A 26,245-nucleotide genomic window follows, 5' to 3' on the forward strand; every position below is an offset into this window, starting at 1 on the left:
TTAGCTGTAACTTGGGTAAATTCAGATTGTGATAAATAACCAGTTCTATTTGAAAGCCTTTATATTCAAGATGACTTTAGGTTTCAACATATGTAAACATTTGACTCAGTAATACAGAAAGACAGTAAATCCCTTCCAGCTCTCACCAATAAGTGGATTTACCTTATTGTTCTAATAACTTTCTCACTCGGCTGTGTGTGTGTGTGTGTGTGTGTGTGTACCTTTCCTGGCTGTTGTGAAAATGTGTTGTTCCATTTTGCTGTTCACAAATCATAAGTTAAAAAGAGGGAGAGCTCATTAATAATTGTCTCTTTATTTAGAGGATTATTTCACATGATTTTACAGTCCTCGTGGTGTCTTGAAGTTCATTCCAATAGTTGGCTGAGTGACTTGAAGGTTGGAAAGGCCACCGAAATCCTACAAGAAGAAAATATTCATGATTTAGGTATAGCAGGAATATTATTCATCGCAAGCAGCCGAACAGGCATTTATATTCAATCTGAGGATTTCTAAAGAGCTGCTTTGTAATGCATGCAGTATGCAGTAATGTCTAAAATTAGATTTTCAAACTAGAAAAATATTCAGAGGATTGTAAAAGAGCACAGTCGTGTGTAAACTTTTTTCTGACAGGTGACATTTGAGTTATCAAACATAACATTAAATGTCTGCATTAGTTATTAACCCACGTATAGCTGCCAGGGCACTGGTGCAGTGAGCAACCAAAATGAAACAGCCATCATTAATGTGAATGTTTTTATCTGAATGTACCTAATCACCTTTGTAAAGCACTTTGATCAACAGTCTTTAAATGAGCTCAATAAATTAGACTCAGACTGTGTGTCAACAACAAAAACAGGAGAAATATGTTTCACACTTACGAGCATCTTGAGCATTTCCTTTGTGTCTGGGTCCACCTCGATGAGCTCCTGGTCCAGAGCAGAAATCTGGAGGATGAAGATACAGCAACAACCGGCAAGTTAAAAGGGTGTTCAGCTGTCTCTGTCAGTTACACCAAAGAGCTGTTTTGTTAAATGATTTATCAAACAACCAGAGCACAGAATAAAACTGAAAGATGTATTTGAGTCTCTAAACCAAAGCAACAAATGTCTTGCTTCATCAAACAGTTGCAGAGAAAGAAAAAAGAGTGAACAGACCTCTGGGACGTAGTTGTCCCTCCTCTCTCTCTCCTCCTCCTGCAGCTTGATGGAGATTCCTCTGACTGGACCACGCTGAATACGTTTCATCAGGTGTGTCACATACCTGAGAGACAGGAACACATGATTATTATACCAGTATAAGGACTATACAGTTATAGAGTCCCTGCATACATTAGTTGATTGTTGTTAATCTAATGATTGTAGCAAGCAAAAAAATAAGATTGTTACGGATTATTAATTATAAAATGCCAATTTTTCTCAGTTTTATTAGCAATTTTTAGACATTTGGTAATTTGTGATGAGCATTTGTCAACATTTCATTCTAAATAAATACAGAAATATTTTGCACTGTTAGTTGCAGCATTGAAACATTCCCTGAAGATAATATCACTTAATATAATTAAAACCATCAATTAGCCAAAACCTATTTTAAAACGACAACAAAAATCAATCAACTGAGCCACAACAATCACTTTGTGGTAAGCCGCAGTGTGAGTGTACGTAGAAACCCAAAACAGCTCAGTACAGCACATTTAATGTCTGCTGAGGATGCACATGACTGACCTCCAGAACAAGCACAATATTGTAAATTGTGGTCCACACAGCGTGGGAGCTTTAAGAACCAAAACACATTAATAACTGCAGCAAAACGAGAGGCCAGCGTCTCTGTTTCTTCAGCACAAGCACCAATTAAATGTAGTTTCTCAACAGAAAAAAAAAAAAACCTCTTCCATTCCAAGAATAACTCCATTAAAGTGGGGTGAAATGTTTAATTTAGATGAACAGCTGCAGGGCACTTCGGCAGTCTCGTCTCTGAGGAAATATACTGCCTGCTGACGCACCGTGAAATTTCTCTGCACTCACTTCCACCGACCACAAACAGTAGATTGAGAGTCTTCATTCTAACAACGCTGAAGGCCCGAGGCTACAGAAAGGAGAACATGTATGCCTACACACACACACACACACACACACACACACACACACAACACACTCACACACACTATCTTAAACTCAGGTCATTATCAGAGTGAGCAGAACACAGTTAACACATAGTTTATGGCTCATTATTTTGATGCAGTGATATTAACATAAACACACCTTGCAGCTTTTACACAAGCATCAGTGACTGCTATAGAGGATGTTATAGTTACTAAAAGAAACCACAGGAGCCCCTTATTCTCATATACCATATGAAACTGAATCCAGGAAAAGATTTCCTCCGATAAATTTCACCCCTGGCTGCGAAGGAGATGAGGTAGATACATATAGACAGAATTATGTATAATTTACATGTCAGAAACCCATAAAAAAAACAAACAAACACTTCCATCATTATTGCTACAAAGCCATTTTATCAAGAGACTGCTGCTCTCCTACTGCTACGACGATCAGATTCATATTTTTAACCAGGTTATGAGATTAAGTACATAAGATTAACCAAAGAATTGCCTTTACATAATAACTTACTGTAGCCACAGCACTGGCATCCACATAAATACACGCTCAGTGAAACACCATGTTAAAAGTCCTCCAGAATAACACATCCCATCATGCAATACAGCCCTGCTTAATGCTGCAGCTACTCAAGAGCACTTCCATCACATTTGAGGTGAACATAAAAAGGTGAACCAGCCTAGAAAACAACATTCAACTGATCAAACTGTAAACAAACACACAAAAACAGCAGCAAAATCCAACGTACCCTGCAATTTTGTTGCGCAGAGGCTTGCTGGGGATAATGGCGATCTCCTCGCACACCCTCTTGTTGGTGTGGAAGTCGCTGCCCAGGCGGGTGTAGTATTTCTCAATGATGACCCTGGCGGCCTTCTTGACGGTCTTGGTCCTGACGCGCCCCTGAAGAGCAACGACAACAGAGACAGAAATAGAGTTCAAAACAAACCACCAATACAACCAGAGGGATGTGGAAGTGTTGAGGGGAAACCACATGGAGTTGACTAGTGGAAATATTTTGGGATATTTTACAAAAATCATTCAGCAATAGCTCTTAGAAATGAGTACAGCTGCACAGCTCTGGGTACAGATATATATATATTGAGTTCACCACTGTAAACATAAACCTGTAATCAAGAGTGGCACATTTCTATTTATTTATACCAAATCAATAAACTTCCTCAGACCCTCCTGAACATGAAATCCCTGCACACACACACACTGCAGAGGGCATTTTACCGCAGTGTTGATCACCAGTGAACCTGCACTGTTTCATTAAGAGCTTAAAAGTTAACTAGGATGCAAATTAAAAGCCATTTAAATCAATGAATATTACAAAATAAAAGCACGCACAGTAACGCTTGACCTATAAATACGAAGTCTGCATGACCAGGAAATCACAGCACCGATATTTAATACCTAGTTCAGATAAATTGAGACAAAATGTGATTAAAAGTACTTCAGTTAACTGGTTATTGAGGTGATAAATCAATAAAATAATGTATTTCAGACAGACATTAAAACACTAACGGCTTTTAACGGGCCGTTATTAAGACGTCGCTTTCCTCCTTAACAACAAAGTGGAGGGAGATTTTAAAAGCTTCTTTAAAAAGAGAATTAAATCACAAACAGAGGTTGTTATTCGGTGTAAATACACGAGTACCGGTGACCGTCTGTCGGCCAGCGGACACCGGAGCATTCAGCCCGTAATAACATGTATTTTAACCCCACGGAAGAGCATCGAAACCCGGCGTTTATGAATCTCTGAGCCGTTTGTGTTCGGACTGGTGGTGTAAACCGCCGGGTGGGCAGACACACGGTGAGGATTGAAGAGGATTGTGAGGGCTGGAGGAGGAGTGTTTCTGTTGTGTTACCCACCATGTTGACTCGGACCGGTGGAAGAGAGGCACCGGATGTTCATACAGGAAGGTTATAGCTTACAACCGCCGCTGGCGCCCTCCTTCCTCCTCCTCCCCCCACCGCGGTGAAACAGCGACCACTAGCGGTGGGAGGTGAGAAGTGCAGGGACGAAATAACACGGTGAGTATTAATAGTGTTCACATTTGTTGACTTAAATCACTCATTTTACCAAACAACAACAACAACAACAACAACAACAACAACATAGAAGTATTAAGCTTCTGATTCTATGCATAACTTCTTTGCACAAACTTACCCTGCAATAACTGTACATGTACTGTTTAAATATTTTTGCACACCACATTTCTATACTGCATATATTTTCATTATAGTCTTAATATTTTCTTTTATATCTTTGTTATATTTTTATTTTATTATTCTTTATTGTATTTTTTTACTCTCTGTACTTAGGGAAATGTATGAAACTCCCACAGGGGATCAATAAAGGAATATCTTATCTTATTCTTTGAAATAATTTAGAACTTCTGTAATACTACAATCTTTAAAACTCATTTAGTTACTGCCAATCACATACTGTGGCATACATTTACTTTTGTCTATACTGTCATATATTGTATATATAGGCTATTGTATTAAAAGGTACATACTTACGCTCATACTATATTTTTACTTATATGTATATACCTATTTATATATTTTCTATTGTGTTAGATATTGTAATATAATAGTATTTATATTCTTTAACATCATGTGAGCAAAAAAAAGTATTTCTAAATTCAGATTTTTCCCCCAAAACCTCTGACTAAATGTTTTTTAATCACGTATTTGTACCTCTTTTATTTATGTAATCACATTTCAATGTGTTCTTTTTATGATCTTCATCTATGTAGCACATATATGCAGTTTGAATTTTAACAAACACCACTCGTATGTCCCATATAACTCCAATTCTCACCTCCCTTCGTTGGTTACCAGTTCAGTTCAGGGTTGATTATTAAATTCTTTTAATAACTTTTGAAGTCAGCCCCCAGTTACACCACAGAGCTCTTTAACTCCCAACACTCACAATCTGAGATCCTCAAGCCTCGTCAGCCGTCCCTAGATCACGGTTGGTGACTAAGGGTAACAGGGCTTTTGCCGTCAGGGCCCCTGGGCTCTGGAGTTCCCTGTCCGAGGAGACTAGGTGTGTCGGCACATCACCTGCTTTAATAATCATTGTTTAAAGCTGGAGAGCTTTTACAGGACGCCTGACTTGTAATTCTTGATGTTGCTGTGTTTTCTTTTATTCTCATATTTTAACTGTTTTGTAGGCTATGATTGCTTATATTTTTATCTTTGTTTGTTTTTATCTCATTTATTTTGTCAGGCACTTTGTAACCTTGTTTATATATTTAAAAAATCCATGTGTATTCCTAATAAAAGGGAAGACAGAAAAATCACGTTATCATCAACTCCATATACACACAGACAAAAAACAAAGTCACCTCCTCTTCCCGATTTATATACTGTGACCACACAATGAGAATCAAGAGTTTTCATTTAATTTGAAAACAGACAACGGTCCGAGGGGTCAGACTGAAATCCCGACACAAGCACTGAGCTAAAAGGAAGAGACAACTTCACATCCATGAACACAACCAAGTGTTCGGTGATGGATTTGGAATCTGAGGGTATAAATCTACTCCAACATTAACAAACTATCTGGATTTATACAGCAATCTGCAACAAAATGTACAAAATCATCTCACAAAAGACATTCCCACAAGGTGGAGAGATCTTTTATTTTACATAAAAAAGGGTGCAAACTGGAGTTTCCCTTTAGGTGTGGAGGGAATAAAAAGTGATTTCATAAGGTTCATGTGTGAAACATTTTATATGAATCCGAGGAGGAAAAAAAACAACCAAAAAAAAAAAAAATAGGCATCTCAGATAAAAAGGACCTTTAACTTTCTGTAAATTAAAAATATGAAACCATAAAAAGAAGAAATGTGGGTCCTTCATTCTTGAAGCCCTTGACTAACTCATTCAAATACATTTTTGAAGTGACATTCATATTTCAACACAATAATATTTATTTACAGTTTTAAGATTTCTCTTAATCATAGCTCTGGAAAAAAAAAAAAAAAAAAAACAATGCTGAGGGGAGGATAAACTCTTGGAGCTGTACAATTTGATTTTCTACAGTCTGAGAGGGAAAAAAATAATCAAAGAATACATATTTTATATGGAATCCCAACAGAAAGAACAAAGAGTATAATTGTGAACTCTGTACAATTTACAATTTTCAAATAAACATCACAATATTGCAGTAAATGTCACCCTAAACCTCTCCCTCAAAGAAAAATATACAGTAAATCCAAGACAATTCTACAGTACAGCAACAAGGAAAAAGTGCCAGAGAACCCAAAAAGACCTAAGCCATTCATTCACACTTTAACTGTCCTTTGCTTTGATTTACACAGCTTTGACACAGGAATGTGAGTTACACACAACCAAAGCCATAAACACAAGTCTGAATGACGTGAAGTATATCAGAAACAACGGGAACGGAAATGGAATGTCCTGTGAGAAGACATGAAAAAGTTATTTATTTTTTACATGAGGACTGGAAGCCATAACGTCTCACTGACCCAACAATATATGAGCCCTACAGGTGAGAAAATTCACTGGAGAGAGACCGCTCGCTGTCGTCTCCAGCTAAGCCATGCAGATACAAAGCATTCAGAGTACTCCTATATCACTCTGTATGAGGCCCAGAGAGTAAAAAGTAAATACATCAGAGTAATATATCTATATCTACCATTTCAGCCATGAGCTTAAGAGCTAGGCGACCCACAGTTTAAGGAAGAAGCCGATGTTAAAAGATGACCAGTCACAAATTGAACTCAATAAACTTGGTCGATAAAATGGTGTTGGTTTCTTTTGATTTACAACATGAAAGAAACCAACAGAAACGACTCATAAAAAAAAAATAAAACACTTTTTTTTCCATTCCGACCCTCTTTAAACATCTTCAACAACACTTCCTGGTACTGAACTGAGACGTTTTGCTCTGCGATTTCTCAAAATGACAGTGGACACGTCAAGGACACAAGGTGGAATGCGATGGTCAAAAAACATTCAACTTCATATTTTCCTGGCACAGGTAAAAGGCATGGGCTAGTAGTAGTCTCAGGAATGGCACTCGGGGAATTCAGGGGGAACATTAAAGGCTATATAGTCTGGATATCCATCTCAAACACAGAAATACTTTCAACTTTTCTCAGGTAGCTGGAATGAAACAGTCCGAATGCCGCTGATGCTTTGTGGGGAGAATCACAGGCAGCAGATGTCACAGGTTTGGCGTCTGAACAAACGAAGGCCGACACCAGATCTAAATACATTATGGCAAATGTTTTTACGTAGACAACAAACCAACATCTAACTGCGCCTCTTCCGGGTTAAAAACAATGAATCTCTCTCACTTACACCAGCTAGCACAGGACTCCACAGGCGAGTCTCTCAAACTCCACCTGTCCAACACACTCAAGAGGCACTAAGACATCTCAAACAAATGAATACCTGTCATTCAAACAGCCTGTTTTCCCTCAATTCCCCTCAAATCCTATGTGTGGAATTACTATGTTAATGACCAAGAAAAAAAAAGAACAAAAATAAAAAATAAAAAAAACAGAAAAGGTCCCGTAGATTTTCATATTCAAGTACTTTCAATAACACAATAACTTAGACCCCGGAGTAACTGACATGTCAGGGGTAAGAAGAAACCAAAAGCTATACAGTGTAAATACACGCAACAAGCAGGTTTACATACTGATTCATCGAGTTAGTTTTGCAACATCTACAACATTGTATCTCTAAAGATGATTGAGCAAGTCCACAAAACGGCAGAATCAAACACTCCACTGAGAGCTGATTCATATAGGACTTGTAATGTGTGTGTCTGTGGGTGTGTGTGCATGCGTGGGTGTGTGTGTGTGTGTGTGCAGAGAGAAAGGGAAGGGGGTGGGGTGTCATGGCACAAAAAAAAAAAGGAGCGGGCGGGGATGAAAATCAATTTAAAGTGTATTCCCTGCACCCTATAGGGAAGGCCTAGCACACGAGGCAGCTACAATTAAAGTAATAAGCACGTTTAAAGTACAGTATTAAAAAGGCAGGGTCTTGTCAGGGAAAGCCGGGGTCAACAAATGTAGTGCAGTCACGGTCTCAAGCTTTTTTTGTTACCCTCTCTTTCCCCATAAAACCATGGCTATTTGGAATGGAGAAAAAAAAAAAAAAAGAGAATTGCATTAAAAAAATTCACATTAGCAAGATATAAAATAAAAAAATAAAACAGCTATGTACGGTAATTCACTCTGTTAGGAGGATAGGCAAGGTGACATATCGAGGATATTGTTTCAAGGCAGTCCTCCATGACACTAAATTAAAATAAAAATGGTATGGACATGTTCACTTATACGCCCTCGCTCGCACCGACGTTAAGGTTTTCTCTCTCGGCGTCGAGGAGAGGGACCGAAAGGGTTTCAGCAGACCCGTCCAAACATAAAACATCGCTATTGCAGCACGAGGGGGGGGGGTCACGCAGGGGCAGGGACATCTTAACACCATTACAGATTATTACACCAAACCTTACATTTGGCATTGCTCTCTCAGGAATACATCATCAGTGTTACAAGGGAATTCATTAACTGCTCTGATACTAGCTGGGAACAGTCCGCAACTTTGGGCTTTATTATACAGGTGACCCCAAATATTGCGCTGCAAATCTCGCAACCATCATGCTGCCTACTTGTTTATCCAACTGGTGATGTGATGTGGTGGTCGACTGGTCGGTCGGTTGAGGGGAGGGGGGGCGGGGGTTAAGGCATTGGACAGTAGCGTCGAGAGGCTGTGATTCAATCTCCAAAGCACATCACGCCAGTTTCTCTTGTCACTCCAAAGCAACATCCCCCAGTGTCTACTGGTGTAGAGTCCATTATTAACCATCACATTATTAAGATCAAAAACATTTAAGACCCTCCCACCCTCTAAATCCACTTAATTTTGGACTTTTTTTCCCCCTCCTTTTTTAAACATTGGTCTTAACTCCTTAACTGCAATTTCCTTCCCATGCGCATGACAGATTATATAAATGCTCCAAAGTCATTTACTTTCCTGTCCATACATTCAGTGTGTATGTTTTTAGAATTAGTAAGAAAACTGGTGGCAACCAAGAGATAAATAGCATAAATAGCATTTTTTTTCCCCAGCCCCATCTATAAGTGTCAGGTTGCTGCTCATCATCACAAAGCCAACAGGAGCAAAACTGCATGAGAGTCAAAAGAGACTGTAGTGTGTTTTGACAGCAGCGTGGTTAAGGGGAGTGCTTTAACCAAGCAGCGTGAGCAGAAATCATCCTCAGAGAACACAGTGCAGGAGGCGTCTCTGGTCTTCTGTTCTCTCAGGCCCAGGTCCCAGTGCCAGGGTTGACCTCTTTGGAGGAAAAAAGTGCAGGGGCCAAATGGCAGACTGATGGTCTTTGTGCCTGTACGTGAAGATAGGCAGTTACACTCTTGGCTCCTCGTGTGTTCAGGTTTACATTCAGTCCCACGACAGGAAAGACCAAAAGGGCTTTGTGTCAAAATGAGTTAGCAAACTAACGATGGGCAAACCACTTTGAACTGGGACTCGACAGAGGGCAAATGAAAATATGATTCTGTGACTCAAACAGACACATTATGCAACAAGTTGAAGGTGGCAAAGATTCCACAGGAAGATCTGTCTCTTCCTTTGCAATACCACAGAAGAGAAATGGGAGCAAAAAAATTGCCAAAAATGAGGAGAGAAAAATACAAATGCTGGGTGTCTTGGGGAGAAAAAAAACAAAACAAGATTATCCTCTGCACAATTCCAACAAAAGGGTTTCCCATTTGGACGACTGGCCTGCAAAACATTCCCACAGATGTTGGAGGAAGAAAAAAAAGGAAAAGAGGAAAAACATAAAAAAAAAGGACTCCCATCAAAAGACACAAGCGTCTTGTACATCTCAACAAACCATTTTTAACTGGTCCCTCCAAAGAACAATTCAATCATGATCTTTCAGTTGTCTCCCTCTTGTTTTCTGAATGGGACCTTATTGATTTCTGAAATCACAAATCAACTGAGCCGGACACGTGGAACGTTTCAGACCGGCGGTGGATGATCATTTGTGCCTCGGTGTGTTCTTCTTCCGTTTTCGCTTGAAGAAACAGCAGCACCTGCAGACAGAGACAGACATTAAATCGAAATGTAGATGAGAGAGGCTTCAGATGCAGTAAACAAAACAACAAAACATGAGCGGACTTCTTAAAATTAGTGTGTTAAATATCACAAGAGCTTTAATTGAATTTGAGTCTTCCAAATCTGGACAGATAAAGGTTTTTTGGGGATCATAATGGTGAGAACTGCAGCTGGCGAAAGGTTTGATTAGTCAAATGTTAGCATCAAGGACAAGATGGATGCATAGCCATCCACCAAGTGTTTGCATGCTCATTCACCTCCCAAAAAAATGGCAGAGGGGACTAAAAACTGCTGCAGTGACTCTGAAGGCAGTATTGACTATGCAAAAAATGGAGCAGTGCACACAAAGAGCACAAGACACGGTGAGCTTGAGTGGTCAATAAAAACATACAGAGACAAGAAAAAAGCTGTGGATCAAGACATAGGACAGTGACTGGGTACTCTTAGATTAATTCATTAATAACAAATAATGGTGCACCATGCAACAAGAGTTTAAAGACCTTTAATCTGAAGCCAAATGTGCTGCTAAAAAGTGATATCACATTTCTTATAATTATTACAGGGGCCAACAAAAGAGACAATTTAGTTAACTTATAATCAAAGTTTATTCTTTCTGCCCTTATGTGCCCAAGTGTTAACTTAGTATGCTGCTCACATGGCAGCATGGTTTACTATCAATTCTCAACATCAGCGGTGGTTAAAAAAAGCATCAGAGAAGGGCAGAGAATGATAGTACACAGAGTAGACAATGTTCTCAGGGGTATATGACACTAGTGCACCAGTGAGAGTCTAGTTTAAATTTGTAAATAACAACTCCACTGGGCCCAGCCTAGGCTGGTCCACTCCCTGTCCCATGAGTCTGATGTGGACTAGCAGAGAGGGACTCACCACAGGTTGAGCATTTTCACGCAGCTACAGAAGAAGAAAGAGGAAAGAGTGTAAAGAGAAAAGTAAGATAGATTAATACAGCAAGACCAAGATGATGGACCTGGGCACATGCAACACAAACATGCACACAAACACACCAACAGGACACAGGTGGACACAGATAGGGAACGTTTGAGAGGGTTAAAAGGGGAAAAGATTGCAGAAAAGATTACAGAACATCTACTCTACAGCTATTTCATCCTGTGTTTCTCCCAGAATTTCTGGTTATGAGTATCAATATGTTGTGTGAAATGTGCTGCCCTACAGAGCAAAACCGCAGGAACTACAGTTTTGGTCCAAATTGAGTTATGAAAGAAAATGTCTGTTTTATCTTAGAACACATTTTCAAAGTTCAGTCTTCTATCTTCTTAGAGAAACAACTATGTAAAAATTACAGTAACTACAAAATCCAAACAAAAACCAAGGAAGAGAGCAGCCACAGGACTTTACCTGTTCTATCCCTGGGAAAGTTTCATTTATTGTATTTTAGAAATATATGAGAATGTTGTCAATGAACCAAAAAAAAATTTAGTGCTACTACTATATATATATATATACACTACTATATATAGCTGGAAGATGCATAAATGTATTTATATATATTTTAATAACTGTACATTATAGCATCACAGATGGAAACCAAAATCCAGAACAAGATGAACCTGATCCTGCACAAACTGAAAATTATTTCTTATTGTTTGGCACTCAAAGGCAGATTTTAGCCCATGAATGTAAATAAAAAGATGAAAGGGCCAAATATACATGTTGCATGGTTTCACCATGGAAACCAGTTATTCCCTCAAAAGGCAAAATAAATAATAATTGTTGAATTGCATCAAACGTATTATTTGAATTCATTACTTCATGTTCTTATATCAAACATCAACTTGTCTGACGAGGTATCAAAGAGACTGGCTGCAAACACACCAATCATCATATCAAACAATTGTGTGAATGGAGACAAGGAGGAAGGCCTGTCGTCTGGGCAGAAATAGAAACAAGCACAGATTAAAGTGAATGAACCTCTGGGAGATTCATGAGGATAATAGCAGAAGGGAATAATTTTTAACAGTGGCTTTGATGGATTCTGGTGGGAAGGATGGTTAATCCCTTCAATACAAATATGTAACCCAATAACTAAAGGAGCTGGACTGAAGCAAAATACACCTCTTCTCATGTTAAGATGTATTGGGATATATAGTGTAATAAATGTATTACAGTGTTACAGGATAAAATCCAATGTCTACTTTAGGATACAGGAAAAAAATAGTAAATAAATACCATTTAATAGAACACAAACTATATTATATATACACTTGCTATAATTAAAGAAATGTTTCACCGTTTTAATCATTTATTTACCAATTCCTGTGTTTTTCTAAACCAAATTTCCGTTGAAAAAAAATAATTTATATGCTCAAAGTTAAGTAGCATTCATACTACACATAATAATATTATTCATTCAGATTGAACACCACCACCAGGGATGCCAACCAGCTACACTACACAAAACCCCAACTAGGCTCACTTAGCTACAATTTTATAGTATAACTTATTCATCAAACAGAGTTTTTCCAATGCCAATGTCAGCTGCACCATAAACATACATTTTCCAACCACAAACTCAGAGTAAATTCGCTGCCCTGCCCTATTGTTGTTCTGCTTGCTAGCAAAGCTGGGCCAAATTAGGATGATCTCAATTTATCAACGTCAAGCCTTAAAATAAAATTATGGCACAACATAGGTGGTTGTGCTGGCGACTAGAGACGAAGCATCTCGGTGTGTGAAGCTCCCAATACTTTTGTAGCTTGTAACAAAATCTCTGTATTTTGGAGTTAAGTTTCAGTCCCACGTATTTTTATCAAGCAAAAACCTGCCTGTTTGCTGTAATATTCATTTTTCTACCTGCAAAGCACTTATTTTCTCCATTAATATATCTTTATGTCTCTAAGTTGTGTCTCAGAAGATCTCCACTCAGTTCTTCTCAGTCAGCTGAATCATGTGACATTCAGCTGGCAGCACAGTTTTTGCACAGTGGACGTCCAACCTTTCATTGTGGCACCATTCCAGCTTCTGGTGCTGAAGACTAGCACCAGAAGAACTGAATGAAACCACTGTTGTCAACAACAAAACGTTAACAACAGTGGTTTCCACGTTTCCCCGCCATGTTTGCAGAGAAGAAAAGGGACAGTTGCATACAACGACATCATGGGCATAATCTATATGCATGTGACCAAGTTACCACATGGACAATCTGGTGTGATCTCAAATGGCTGCTACCACAAGTCACTGAGAGATTCTGCACTCATCCTTATTACTGGCACTGTTAAAGACACGATGATTGGGCTGATCAACAGTGGAGTATTTGTTTAAGACGACCAGGCTGTGAGACAGTGAAGTGACAGTGACAGTGGCTGCCAGTGTAACCTATGTTAGTGGTTGACTGCTCAGGCAACAGGTATGAAAAGCTGTATTAGCTCCGACTGAGAAGTTAATCCGCACCAGTTTTCTTTCTTAAAATAAAAATAAAAAACCAGTTGAGAGAATAGCTTAGAGACAGGCAGCAGTAAAGATCAACAACCCACACAGTCAGACAGAAGATAAGAGGGGCAGGAGCAGGATGACAGCTGGAGGGGTGGGGGGGCTGTCACAATTCCACGGCATAGCAAAAAGTGAGAGAGAGAGAGAGACAGAGCAGGAAAGAGAGGAAGCGACAGATGGACACGGAGGAGTGGTGTGGCGGGTGTGTGACACATACTTGGCCTCGTCGACCACTTCCACCTCTGCCTGAGCTGTGATCGGAGCATTGGAATGAACTGCCAGTGGATCGTCTGCGTTCAGCTCCCCGTTGGTCGAGCTGACCACCTGCGGCACAGACGGGTGTTACTTCAAGAACAGTGAAGATGTTGGCTAGAATCAATGTCCTTCTGTGAATTCCCTTTACTCTTTCCTCCATGGAAACATGTCAAAGCAAACAACAACACGTCAATAACACAAAAGGTACATAATAACGTGTACGTGTTTTATGAACTACTTTTTCTTGCTTGCACTTTCCAGAGCGATTGCTATCAGTATGTACTGATATGTGTCTGGGTGTCTCTCTTTAATACTGGCGCAGGCGTTTAAAGCACATTTGTTTGCAAAAAGTTTGTCCCAAATGGCAAAAAAGATGCAGCAATTTTAGTTAAAAGCTAAATCTTTATCTTAACTCTTTCAATTTCTTCTGTTCATCACATAGTCTGGCTGGAGGTAAGTTGGTTTTGTCTTAAACTAATTCTTTTTTTTCTTGTGTACAGACAACAATTCTTGCCAGTGACCATAGCTGACAATAATAACTTCAGCAAAAATGTGGAATCTGCGGTGTTTCGGTTAAGTGCAGGTTTGCTGCAGCTCCACTTCTATCAGCATAAATTACATAGCCCAAACTTCAAGCTCAAATATGTTTGAAGGTATAATAAGGGAAGCTTTAGTGTACAGTACGTTTAAAATGTTTACGTATCCAGCTCATAGGCCAGCATAGAACAAAACTTCTTCAAATTGTAAAGACACAGATGAACAATCAGACATCACACAACAAAAAGACACGGCCAGCCAACACACAAATTGGTGGCTGTCCCATTAACCTGTAGAAGAAAATGCATTAGAATTATTGTAAAAAATGTGTATACAGTGTACACCTTTGTTGATCTCAGCCAACCAAAAGCCATTCACTTCCATTCATGTTGAAACAGTGCAGAAAAGTCTCCTGGAGATGAAGGTGCCGGACACAGGAAACAATATTGTTTAAAATGACTCGTTTTTGAAACTGCCATACTCCATTCAACTTCGCACAGATATGGGGGGGAGGGGGAGACGAGGTGCAAGATGAGGGTCACATGATTGCTGGAGGTAGTGAAGCTACTATGAGTGAGTTATTCTGTGTGCTTACTGCCAGTGGACCACAGTGTCTGTGTGAGCCACTGATATAGATCACCACCATCTGTGGGTTTGACTGAAGTGATGTGAATGACAAAGACCTTTGCTTTCTTTAGACTTACAGTATTATGCTTGAATATGTTTTCTTCATTTTCAGCTATTTCTCCAGCAAGAGTTGGTGTTCCAGTCTTTTTCTGGGTCTCCCCACACATATTAAAAGAATTTCAGGTAAAACTATGTGATGGTAGATGGAACAGTAACAGTGCATCTTTCAAAAGATAAATAAATAGTATATAAAAAAATAATAGTAGTAGCCTAAATAACCTATGGCCAACCTGGCCGGGTGGAAGACAAAATAGCTTGCACGTCTCTTGCAAGCAACCTGCGAAGAAAAAAACTTAAGACAGCAGGAGGAGCAGGGACAGAGTCAGAGGCCTTCACATCCCTACTCAGAGGTCTAGGTCTAGGGATACGATTCTCCCACAGAAGCTGTTTCTCCACCTTTCCATAACTCATCCTGCAGTGACAGTCCAATCAGAGCTGGAGAGACATATTTCTGCCAATGGAAAAAAGCAAGGCCCGCGTATAAAGTGAACATACAACAGTTTTTACATTGATGACATTTCTATACCGTTTCAACATGAATGGCAGTTAGTGGCATTCAGCAGAAAAGCCAGAGATCACCTAAAGCCTACACTGTACACACCTATGCAAACAGAGCTTGTTACAGACAAGGGTAATGGCAAGTTGTCAAAACTGCACCAGGATGTTCCTTAAAGCATAATGGCCCTTTACGACTTAAGAGCATGCACTTAAACGGATGAGCCAGGTCACCCTGCCATGCAAGAGGCTTCTTGATCTTGCAAGGAATGTCCAAGCACCATGAAGAGTTGTAGGACCTGAGATCAAAATGCCACAACCTGGGCTGCTGTTTATAAAGCTAAACCACATTTTCACCATCTGGGGTGGGTGGCACCAGATGACATGCATATGGTGGTGCAGAAAAAATAACATTTCCCAGCCAGGGGTAAAGGGGTGGGGGAGGTATATGGTTGTAGATCTGTCTCACACAAGACAAATGTCATGTCCTGGTAAAATGTCTGTTATACGCTATTGTACATTCAGTGGTGAACCAGAAGAGTAATATCAAATATCAATAGCATTCAGGAAATACCATTAATTAGTGAACAATTATAAGCCATAATTTCACACAGTTAATAACAAAAACTAAATGTTTATATGGTGAGAATGAAATTAAAGTATACTAGTGTATAATGCATGTCTGAAAGTGTATGAGAATAGCCTTAAATTAAAAATACCACCAAAATTAAGCAAAATTTGCTTCAGTTTTTCAATTTTTAAATTGCAAGCTGGTTCAAAATATTTTGAGCTGATTGAGTATTTCACTAAGTGTGATGCACTTGAGAATTGTTGTTGAAATTTTAATCTTGAAATATTATAATTTTTGGATTAATTTGGATTCAATCCTATGAGACAGATCTGACTCCATAGAGATTAGGTGGGGGCTGTTGGTTGATCAGGTGAGGGGTGTATACCTGCACTGAGCCCCCGTGCCTGTCCGCTGCCAGGTGGGAGGTCAGATAGGAGGAGTTTGCTTGGCGTGTGGGCTGCACCTCCCATGCTCCTCGTCGATCTGAGACCGCTGTCTGCTCAGGAGTCGAGGGGGGGTGGGGCATCGGTGATGGGAGGGGAAGAGGGATTGGGGGTGCGATGGGAGGGGAGGTGGGGGTGGGGGGTGATGGAATAATTGCATTAGGAAAGATGGGTAATTGGGTGTGCGAGGCCAGGTACCATGCAAAGCAGCATGAGAAATGGAGAAGAAAAAAAATGTAACAAAATAAAGGAGTGAATCAAATCAAAGCAAGGCTTCAGCCAGAGAACTGAACCAGAAACTACATGAGCCTGAAGCCAAATGGAGGTAAGCTCTTACATCTAAAACTTCGGCCTCGATCTCATTTCACTTAACACAAAAATACACCTAACTTATTGAACAGGTTTTTAACCTTCTTAAAACATTTTTTTTGTTATCAAACTAGCTAATCAAAGCACAATTGTTTATAAAAACCAAATGACAAGAACATTCAGCAGTGAAAAAAGTTTTTAAAATCCTCAATTGGTAGAAATGTTCAAAGGTACTTGGTCACCCAAACCTTAAATAGAAACTTTGCAAGGATTTGCACCATAGCTCTGAAACTTGCATTTAAGGCAACCACAAACACATGCAATCCCTTGGAAACGCTGGCCAGTAATACCATTAATGAAACACCTGCACTGACAAGTTCAGCACATTTTTTTCACACTAAAAGTTTCACCTGTTCTGATAAAAGAATCAAATAATTCCTCCCTTAACTATCTCTTAGTGTATCTCATGTCAATGCAGTACACTAAGTGAATGATGATAAAGCTTTATCTCAGTCATCATCTTCGTGAGTTGCTGCCAATCAGCAGAATTCATTTTAATTTCTGGTCTGTAATACTTCAACAGTCCACCCACAATAATTAAACTGCACACCAATATAGAGAGAACTGGGATTAATTGTTTGAAAACCATTCATCTGTTTTGCTTGGATTACAATGCAGGTGACATATGTGACTCTTATTGTAATCATCCTTCTTTAAAAACAAAAACAAATGCTTAACACTTATACTATATATCCCATCAGAAATTATAGCTGTTATATAAGCTTTGAAACTCTGCATGCACATTATAACATAATAATATAATATAAGATCCTGATAACGGAAGAATCCGGAGTTGCTGAAGATGTTGTGTTAGAGTTTCCTTCATCTGCAGGTCAGGTTAAAGGTCACTGAGACTAACTCTTTATGGACATCAGTATCAGGGGTGTGGTACATATGTGTGTGCCTTGTACATTTAACACACTGTTTTTCTTGCTTTCACTGGAACAAAAGCCTGATAAACACATAAACACACACACTCACTTTATAACATAATCGGCGTACCTGATTTCTAATTGGTGGGTGCTGTGAGGGTCTGTCTCTGTGAGGATGGCTCTCTCTCGTGACAGCAGATGCACCAGAGTCTATATGAACAGACCCCACTGGTGTGGGCTGAGGGGAAGAATAATTAGTTAAAAGCTGGGCTGTCAAGCAGCTTGCTAAAAACTGTTGACAGACTTAAAACGTATCTGTTAACAGGTTACGTGTTACTTACTATCTGCCTGCCAACCCAGTCGTAAGTGTAATCAAAGGTGTATCCTTTTCGCTCAAACAGTTCAGTGAACAGAGTCCTCAGATATTCATAGTCAGGCTTTTCAAAGAAGTCCAACCGTCTCACATATCGCAGGTAGGTGGCCATCTCCTCTGAATTACACACACAAAAAAGAGGAGGACTGGTTTAACCTTTAATATGGATACTATGACTCTAACTCTGCTGTAGGAGGACATTTCAACAACTATTTGGAAATAAACGGGTCAAATCACAGCACAATATCGAATTTTCAAGCTTTACAGCTTGATCCATAAGTATATTAGAGCCATCATCAGCACACCTGGGAAGTTCTCACAGAGGACCTCGATGGGAGTGTTTCGTTTTGTGTCTCCGATCTTCTGGTATCGTTCTTTCAACGTGTCGGCCTGTAAAATCCAAACAGAAATCATAGTTATATGAAAACAAATTCCTAATATGTTTCTTAAAACAGACAATCTTAAATCCTGACTGCACTGTCTACTCACATACAAATTAACAACTGGTTCATTTCCAGTTTGTTTCTTATAGAAAACCCTAATAACATACGCATTTGCTCACTTGTAATTATACAGATTTTGGACTTTAACAAAAAATTGACATTGAACACATTTTAAAATTCTTCATAAATAACTACAAATAAAACAATGATACTGATCTGATTATCAGATTATGATTTCAAGGCTGCAGACTGTCATGAAATCACTTAATCAATTTTAATCAATTTTATTGATTGTTTTTCTGCATAGGATAAAACAGATTTTGTAACACACTCTTCCATGTACTTGGTATACCTTTAGTCCTTGCCACGGTAGACTGCCACGAAGGAAATACATGAACATGTGGCCTAAGGCCTCCAGGTCATCTCGCCGGCTTTGCTCTACATCAAAAGATTTGATACAATTTCACTGAGAAACATCAAGAATAAAGTGCTAAACACACATTACATAATAAACATTATGAACAATATTGAACAAAACCAAAGCTATGAAATGAATCTTACCTTTGCCTAAATGTGTATTGATGGACATGTATCGAGCAGTGCCAGTCAAGCTCTTATGCTCCCGGTATGGAATGTGTTTTTTGGTCTCGGGGTCGATGTACTCTTTGGCCAGACCAAAGTCAATGATGTGGATAATGTGTTCCTTTTTATTCCCTTGCCGTCCGATGAGAAAGTTTTCAGGTTTTACATCTCTATAGATGAGGTTTTTAGAGTGTACATACTCCATTCGAGAAATCTGGTGAGAAAGAAAACAGTGGACTCAGCAAACAGAAATATGGACACAAATCAGATATAATCAAATCACAAAGTCAGCAAAATGGGAATCAAGATGTCAAAATTACTCAAAAATGACATTTTAAGTGAAAGTTGACTGTTGCAATACATCAGTCTTTTGAAGAGCATTTTAATACAATATTTCCTGAGTAATTGACTTCAGCATTATTATACATTACAGGGGCACTTCAATGATTACATATGAAGGTCAGTTTACTAGTGATGGTTAGTACTGCGCTTTACTCGTCAGGGATGTAACTGAGCTGTAATATGGGAAATGTTAGATTGAGTGTTTCACCCATACTCAGGACTAGAAGTCTGCAACATGATAATTCTTTTTTTAATCCGTCTCTTGCAAGTCTCATGGAAGTACAATACTTATATGCTGCTTAAACCCATTTAAAACACATAACGGTAGGCTTAAATAAATGGATCATACAACCAAAAACACACAACCAGAGAGTAATACTAGCCATACATTACGACTGCAACTAATGATGATTTTCAGTTATCATTATAAATCGTTTTGAGTAATTTTACAATTACTTATAGCTGCGACTACAACATATTGACTGTAGTCCTTAATTAATTTATGCTGACTGACTAATGATTAATTTACTAATTGTTTCAGCACTATGCTGCACAGCTACCACTGTGCCCCATTACTATCACACAACAAAAGCCTCAATTAGTGGTTGGAAATTCTGGCTCAACATCAACAGAGATGCAAAACCATTCTGCTGGGATTTAGGACTACGAAAAGCACCAGCGATTAGGATCAGAACGACAATGTGTTTATAGAGAAGTAATTTTAATCAAGTGCTCATGGCTGTTGCCTTCCAAGAAGAGATTTGTAATGGAAGGAAGAATGACAGCTCAGACACAATGGGAAAATAAGTAATGGCATGAGTAATACGATCCTTCACTTGGGTTTGATCTTAAGGAATCCTGATACCCTGAAACAATCAAACAATGGGATCACTCATTTGTGCCAAAAAAATAAAGAGGAAGACCTACGTGATGAATACAGAAGAGATTGGCTGAGATGCAGGGTTTAGCAATTCTCTGTTCTGCAACACCATGCTTATGTTGTGCTGTTTTGTAGGTTTCCTTACAAATTTGCAGAGGCTATCATTACAAGAGCACTGCAGATTTTGTGCTGACAAAATGAAATGTTAGAAATTTTGAGATGTCTGAGGCGCCTAAAAGACTGGGCAAACCACCCTCTGAGCTGCTCAAAGTTAATGAGATTCAGTGATGGCTTTGCTCTTTTTGACAGCTCCTAGCCTACCAGATTGCCCAATGGTACATGTATACTGACAGATTGCTAATTTGCAGAATGTGTAATGGGAGACTGTGCACTGGTAGCGCACCTTCCCACCTGCACTATGGGCCTATGGTCAGTAAGCAGGACTTTGGGTGCATTGTGTTTATGTTATTTAAACAAAATACTGTACAACAGCTATATAGGCAGTGGAATTGAACCCCGGCTCCTGCGGTAAAGAGTCAGCCTTGATACATGGCACACAGTCTACCAGGTGAGTTAGTGGGGTGCCCCCAAAAGTTAATTCTTGAGTTTAAAAAAAACAATTTAAGAAAACACTCTGAACTCTAGGTCCATTTACCAGCCTTTTCCAGGGCTTTCAACCACATCTCATGGTCTGCTCAGTTGTCAAACTCAGCATAGTTGAGTTGTCAACTGAGCAAACCCCATCTGCTGAGAAAGATGTACTTGAAAGCTCCAGCAACAACATTACGACAGTAGACTAGGTGTTCAATTTTTTTGTCTTGGTCAAAGTGCCTCCATCAGTTTCAGGGGGCAGATTCACATCAAAGCTTTGCAAGGCTTTTGTTGCGAAACATATTACTAGGAACTATATATTTTTTTTAACAGCACATTACACCATCACCTTTGCAAATTAGTTCATCAGAACAAACGAAACAATGACTAATAATACCATTTCTGTGGGTAAACATTGTGTAATCAATGCCGAGGAACTGCACATTTCACAATTATTTTTAGCGTGGGCTTTACTTGTTTAATAGACAGCACTTAAAGCAATTTTAACATTACTTAAGAATTTACAGTCATTTCATCAGATATATTAAGTGAAACGAACTTATCTTAAAACTATTTCATGTGTCATATAATGCTCTGAACTCACCAGCTGAATTGCTATCATTAAGACGGTCTTCAGTGAAAAGGTCCTGTCACAAAGGTCAAAGAGGTCCTCTAGACTCGGGCCCAGCAACTCCAGAACCATTGCGTTGTACTTCCCACAGGGTCCAAAGTAAAACACCTGGGGCACACCTTCAGCTGAAACACAAGAACAAAGAAATTAGACTTACAAGAGACTAAATTCCCAGGCTGGTGGAAACAGCTGTACATCCTCAAATTTGTCTAAGTAATCACTAGTCTTTATTGATTAACCACGCATTTACAAGTGAATCAAACATATGAAAGATCACTGTTAATAGTTAAGATAATTAAAGGCAAACTGTAGTAAGAAAAACAAATACTAGTTACTAGATACTAAAAAGAAGAATATGCCTTCAATGTGTTGTATATACTCTTGGGACTTCTGAGAGAGAGAGGGTGGCAAATGTGTTTATTATTCCTGTCTCCCTTGACTAATGATATTTCTAAGTTGGCTCCAAGGTGAAGCAACAACAGGCCTCAAACTGGTCAGATAGGAGGAGGGGCAGCACAAGGTTACTGAGGACAGCGAGCAGAGAAAGCTGCTAGGTAAACATTAACCCTACAGAAAAAATACAACACAGTGCCTGCAAATAAAACTGTGTCACAGCTCTACTGCAGGCTGAAAACTAATCTTTTCACTGCCTCATATCACATCCTCCCAACTGAATCATATCCTCTCTGCTCTACTCACTCTAATTGCTCCAAAATCCCTTCCATCTGTCACCTTGGCTCTTATTTTATTTCTTGTCACAGTGCAGTTTAGTGTTGTGTGGCCAGTGTAATGCAACAGTAATAATGGTAGGGCTGGTGCTCTGACCCTTGTTCTTTTTTGTATGGGTTGATTGTAATACTAGTGATCTGGGAATTAAAGATACTTGTGTTGTTAAACTTGTAGAAAAGTGTGTGAGCTTAATGCTCTAAAATTGAAATGTCAAGAGCTGGCAGGATGTGAACCGTTTTAATCTCTCCTCTATTCCTGCAGTTTTTAATGACATATAAAAAAAGGGGGGATTTCTGAATTTTTAACACAAACCCCACCATCCACACACATGAAATCCCTAATTACAAGTTTTATGCACATACAGCTCTCATTAATTCCTAATTATTTGGTGATGTCTGTATTGTTTGTGGTATTCCTGACCACATCCTGAACTTTAGTTTCAAAGAACAGGAAATCAGGTCAAACTGTTAATTGCCTTCAGGGGAGCACGATTCAAAGTTAGACTGCAAGTCAGAGTCCTATTAAAAAGGTCCCCTCAAGAAACTTCAAAGAAATGCTGGCGCTTCAATCATGCAGACCTTGCTTTATCAGACTGCTTAAGCTGTGCTCAGTCCTTGGAAATATTATTATTGTACAGAAGTTGAAAAAAAAAAAAAAAAAAAGCAGGGATGTCCTGATTGCTTTTCATGTCCCAGATCCTAAAGTCAGTCCTTTAATATCAAGTATCTGCCGACTGCGACGTAGAAAAAAACTCTTTGGGAGATAGTATAACTGTATATACAGTACAGTAGCTTTGTTTGCTTTGTATGTATACTTAGAGATATGTTTATGCGGATATGCATTTACGCATATGTAGTTGTATACATATTTCCATTGTTCATCATATCTGAATGAATGTTTTCATTGTAAAATCTAAAATTTAAGTCTGCATTAATAAATTTTTGTGCCCACTTAGTTGGTAGAAAGACAACCTTGACATATTATCTTCTTTACACACTAACAGGTCATAGAGCAGCATTACCATGCATTTGGAGTCGTGTTTCACCTGGAATGGAAAAGTCCATTATTTACTTTTTTCTTTCTTTGTTTTGGTCTCCGCCAACTCATGAGCTGCTTAATGTTCCATTGTGTTCACCTGCTAGTTTATTCTGACTATGTCACTTAATGACATAGACTTGACTAGTCTATGCTGGAGAGTGAACAAATACTGTTAAGTTGCTGGCTATAAAATCAAAACAATGAGCTGACATTGTGAACATAAAAATACTGATCAGTGCCGCTCTAAGACTACATTTCTAACTCGTTTTAGTAACAGCCATCGACTAGATCAGTACATTTTGGTTCTGCCCTTAACATATGTACTAGATGTGTCTATGTACAAGTTTGAACATTAATTTAATTCTTCTGTGCACACACACAATCACACAAACAATCACACACACCCCACAGGTGAAAATGTTGGACAGGCTGCCAGCCCACACTATATTGGTTGTGTACAGAGTTCATTCATGTTTTGTGTACCACAACAAAGGAGACAGATGATGACAGAAGAAATGAGTGGGCACAATAAAGTTTAGTGAAGGGACCAAATTGCCGCCATAAACTTATCATTCTGCTCAAGTAGCTCAAGCAGAGTATAATAATCAGAAAGCTAAATACTAATACTACTACAAATTCATATTGAATATGCTGATGAAGACATCTGACTTGCCAGCTGGGTAATGGGAAATACACTGCAGCATGAAAGGTGGCGTAAATGCTGTCAGCTAGCATATGGGCATGTAGGAGTCATGCTGTGCTCCATCCTGTGTTTCTGGACACCATTATGCAGTTCTGTGGGTTGCTAATTGTACCATAGGAATGAGTGCCTTGAAACCCTGGGTGCCTGTGGGAGGCCTAAAAATGTGTCAGATTGGAGATGTGCTGTAAATAAATGGATAAACGGTTGTTCAATTGAAAACAAGGTTGGTCTAGCTTTTTAGTAGCAAAGGAAAAGCAGAGATTGTGGAACCATCATTATGTATAGAAAAACAGTCCTCATAAGAGATTGAATCTGTGTGTCCTGCAGTGCAAAGTATACTCTAATTGTACAGGAAGACTCAACCTTTGATGGAAGCTACCAATTTTCTAGGTACCACTTTTGACTTCTCTCATCCAATTTTCTTAAAAAATAATGAGAGCGATGCCTGGGTGAAGTACTGACTTGGTCTTGAAGACATTTCTACAGTGTTGCAAGTGAATGGCATGCAGCATAGACAAACAAACAGCAGTTTCAAAAGAACATACACACTGACATTATGCATCGGTGAGTGAAAGAGCAGAACAGTGCTGGTTAAAAAGGTGGATTTGCCTCTACTGGATCAGTATCTTGCAGGTACCATTCTTCAAAAAAGGCTTCTGACTGTTAAATAAGCTTTTGAACTTGAGTATGTAGTTCATGCTGGGGGTGATGTCTATTCAAATCCTGCTCAAACCTTACAGACTGACACTCCAGACCCCACAGACATAACAATATTTGACTGTAGAGTTAGCTTTAGTAATTTTAATGGACTTCATATGCTAAGAATATATACTATACAGTTATATATTTGATAAATATCATATATCACATATACTTATATCATCACTCAGAGTAGCAGGTCTGTGCTAAGATAAGAAAAACACATCAGTATAGAAATCATAACTACAAAAGGCTGTAACTGTAGACTCTCCCAAATGTACCAGTTCTGTCAGCTGAATAAAACCTGTATTGTATAAAAGCACAAATACATTTTCCTATGCATTACTATAATCTGATAGAGGTGCTGGCTGCAGTCCTTTACAACAAAAGGGGAACAAGATGAATGTGTGATGAATGAATAGAACTGAAAGGCACTCGCCCAAATCTCCCCACACACTTATTTCTATGTGTGCAATTTTTCAAGGCGCTGTCAAAGACCATATCTTTTTCTGGACTGTGATGAGAGCAGTCCTTCGCTAAGATGTTTTATTTTGACCATCTGGTAGCAGTTTTTCTGTTATTAATAATGTATCCATCACTGTGACGAAAGGGGTTGTAGAAAAATCACTCACTTTATTTTTACCTGTCATATTTGATTTCTTTTGTCTCAATACTTTGTAGGCTTATTTTATGTTGCATTTCCATATTATAACATGTTTAAGCCAGAGCAACACTACACCACATCACAAGTGCTATGCAGAAATATTAAAAACTGATTTCTTTGTGTATGGTGGCAACATTTTTTTTTTTTTAATAATGGACGAAAATGGCGTCTATTACAGAAATTATTACTGTATTCTGCCGTTCTGTGTGGAGTTTGCATGTTCTCCTCGTGCCTGTGTGGGTTTCCTCCCACAGTCCAAAGAAATGCAGGTTAGATGAAATCGTGACTCTAAATTGACTGTAGGTGTGACAGTCAATGTGTTTCTTACTCTATATATATATATACAGAGTAAGAAAAGTGGTTACCTGTGCAGGGTGGACCCCATTGTACCGCACTGTAAATTTATGACAGGTGTTTTTTTACTGAAGTGGAGACTAAGCAAAGACGGGCTACTCATGTTGGTTCTGCAGTGGCTCTATAGAATATTCTATGCCTCTTGTGGACTACAGCCAGCTCCTGCCTCACAGCATGTTTTGTGCACTGTGCAGATCCACTTCTGATTGCACGAGCCCTGCACGATCGCTCCAGCCTCTGATTGGTTACTCAAATTACACTTCTGACAGACA

At 39.0% G+C, this 26,245-nt stretch overlaps 2 protein-coding genes across 5 annotated transcripts in view; both read right to left on the reverse strand.

The window, feature by feature from the left end:
- Positions 1 to 294: 294 nt before the first annotated feature.
- On the reverse strand, positions 295 to 4,100 carry LOC127351145 (40S ribosomal protein S17-like). Its single transcript, XM_051378405.1, has 5 exons — positions 3,990 to 4,100; positions 2,863 to 3,014; positions 1,155 to 1,260; positions 879 to 944; positions 295 to 417 (listed from the first exon to the last, which is right to left on the reverse strand). Exons 1-5 carry the CDS (start codon positions 3,990 to 3,992, stop codon positions 340 to 342), a joined length of 405 nt encoding a protein of 134 aa, XP_051234365.1. The 5' UTR covers positions 3,993 to 4,100; the 3' UTR covers positions 295 to 339.
- Positions 4,101 to 5,754: 1,654 nt separating this feature from the next.
- The window catches only part of csnk1g1 (casein kinase 1, gamma 1), a 34,835-nt gene continuing 14,344 nt past the window's right edge, over positions 5,755 to 26,245 (reverse strand). Inside the window, exons 5-14 of one of the 4 annotated variants that reach the window (XM_051378378.1) lie at positions 21,760 to 21,911; positions 19,322 to 19,556; positions 19,113 to 19,198; positions 18,623 to 18,707; positions 18,286 to 18,434; positions 18,075 to 18,182; positions 16,646 to 16,756; positions 13,933 to 14,039; positions 11,136 to 11,159; positions 5,755 to 10,225 (exon numbers count right to left, since the gene is read on the reverse strand). In XM_051378378.1, coding sequence (XP_051234338.1) covers positions 10,171 to 10,225; positions 11,136 to 11,159; positions 13,933 to 14,039; positions 16,646 to 16,756; positions 18,075 to 18,182; positions 18,286 to 18,434; positions 18,623 to 18,707; positions 19,113 to 19,198; positions 19,322 to 19,556; positions 21,760 to 21,911 — 1,112 coding nt within the window. In that variant the 3' untranslated portion in view covers positions 5,755 to 10,170. The remainder of the gene's footprint in view (positions 10,226 to 11,135; positions 11,160 to 13,932; positions 14,040 to 16,645; positions 16,757 to 18,074; positions 18,183 to 18,285; positions 18,435 to 18,622; positions 18,708 to 19,112; positions 19,199 to 19,321; positions 19,557 to 21,759; positions 21,912 to 26,245) is intronic. The other 3 variants (XM_051378380.1, XM_051378379.1, XM_051378381.1) reach the window with 3 other exon arrangements.

This window comes from Dicentrarchus labrax, unplaced genomic scaffold (assembly GCF_905237075.1).
Source record: "Dicentrarchus labrax unplaced genomic scaffold, dlabrax2021, whole genome shotgun sequence".
In the NCBI taxonomy this organism is placed as follows: Eukaryota; Metazoa; Chordata; class Actinopteri; family Moronidae; genus Dicentrarchus; species Dicentrarchus labrax.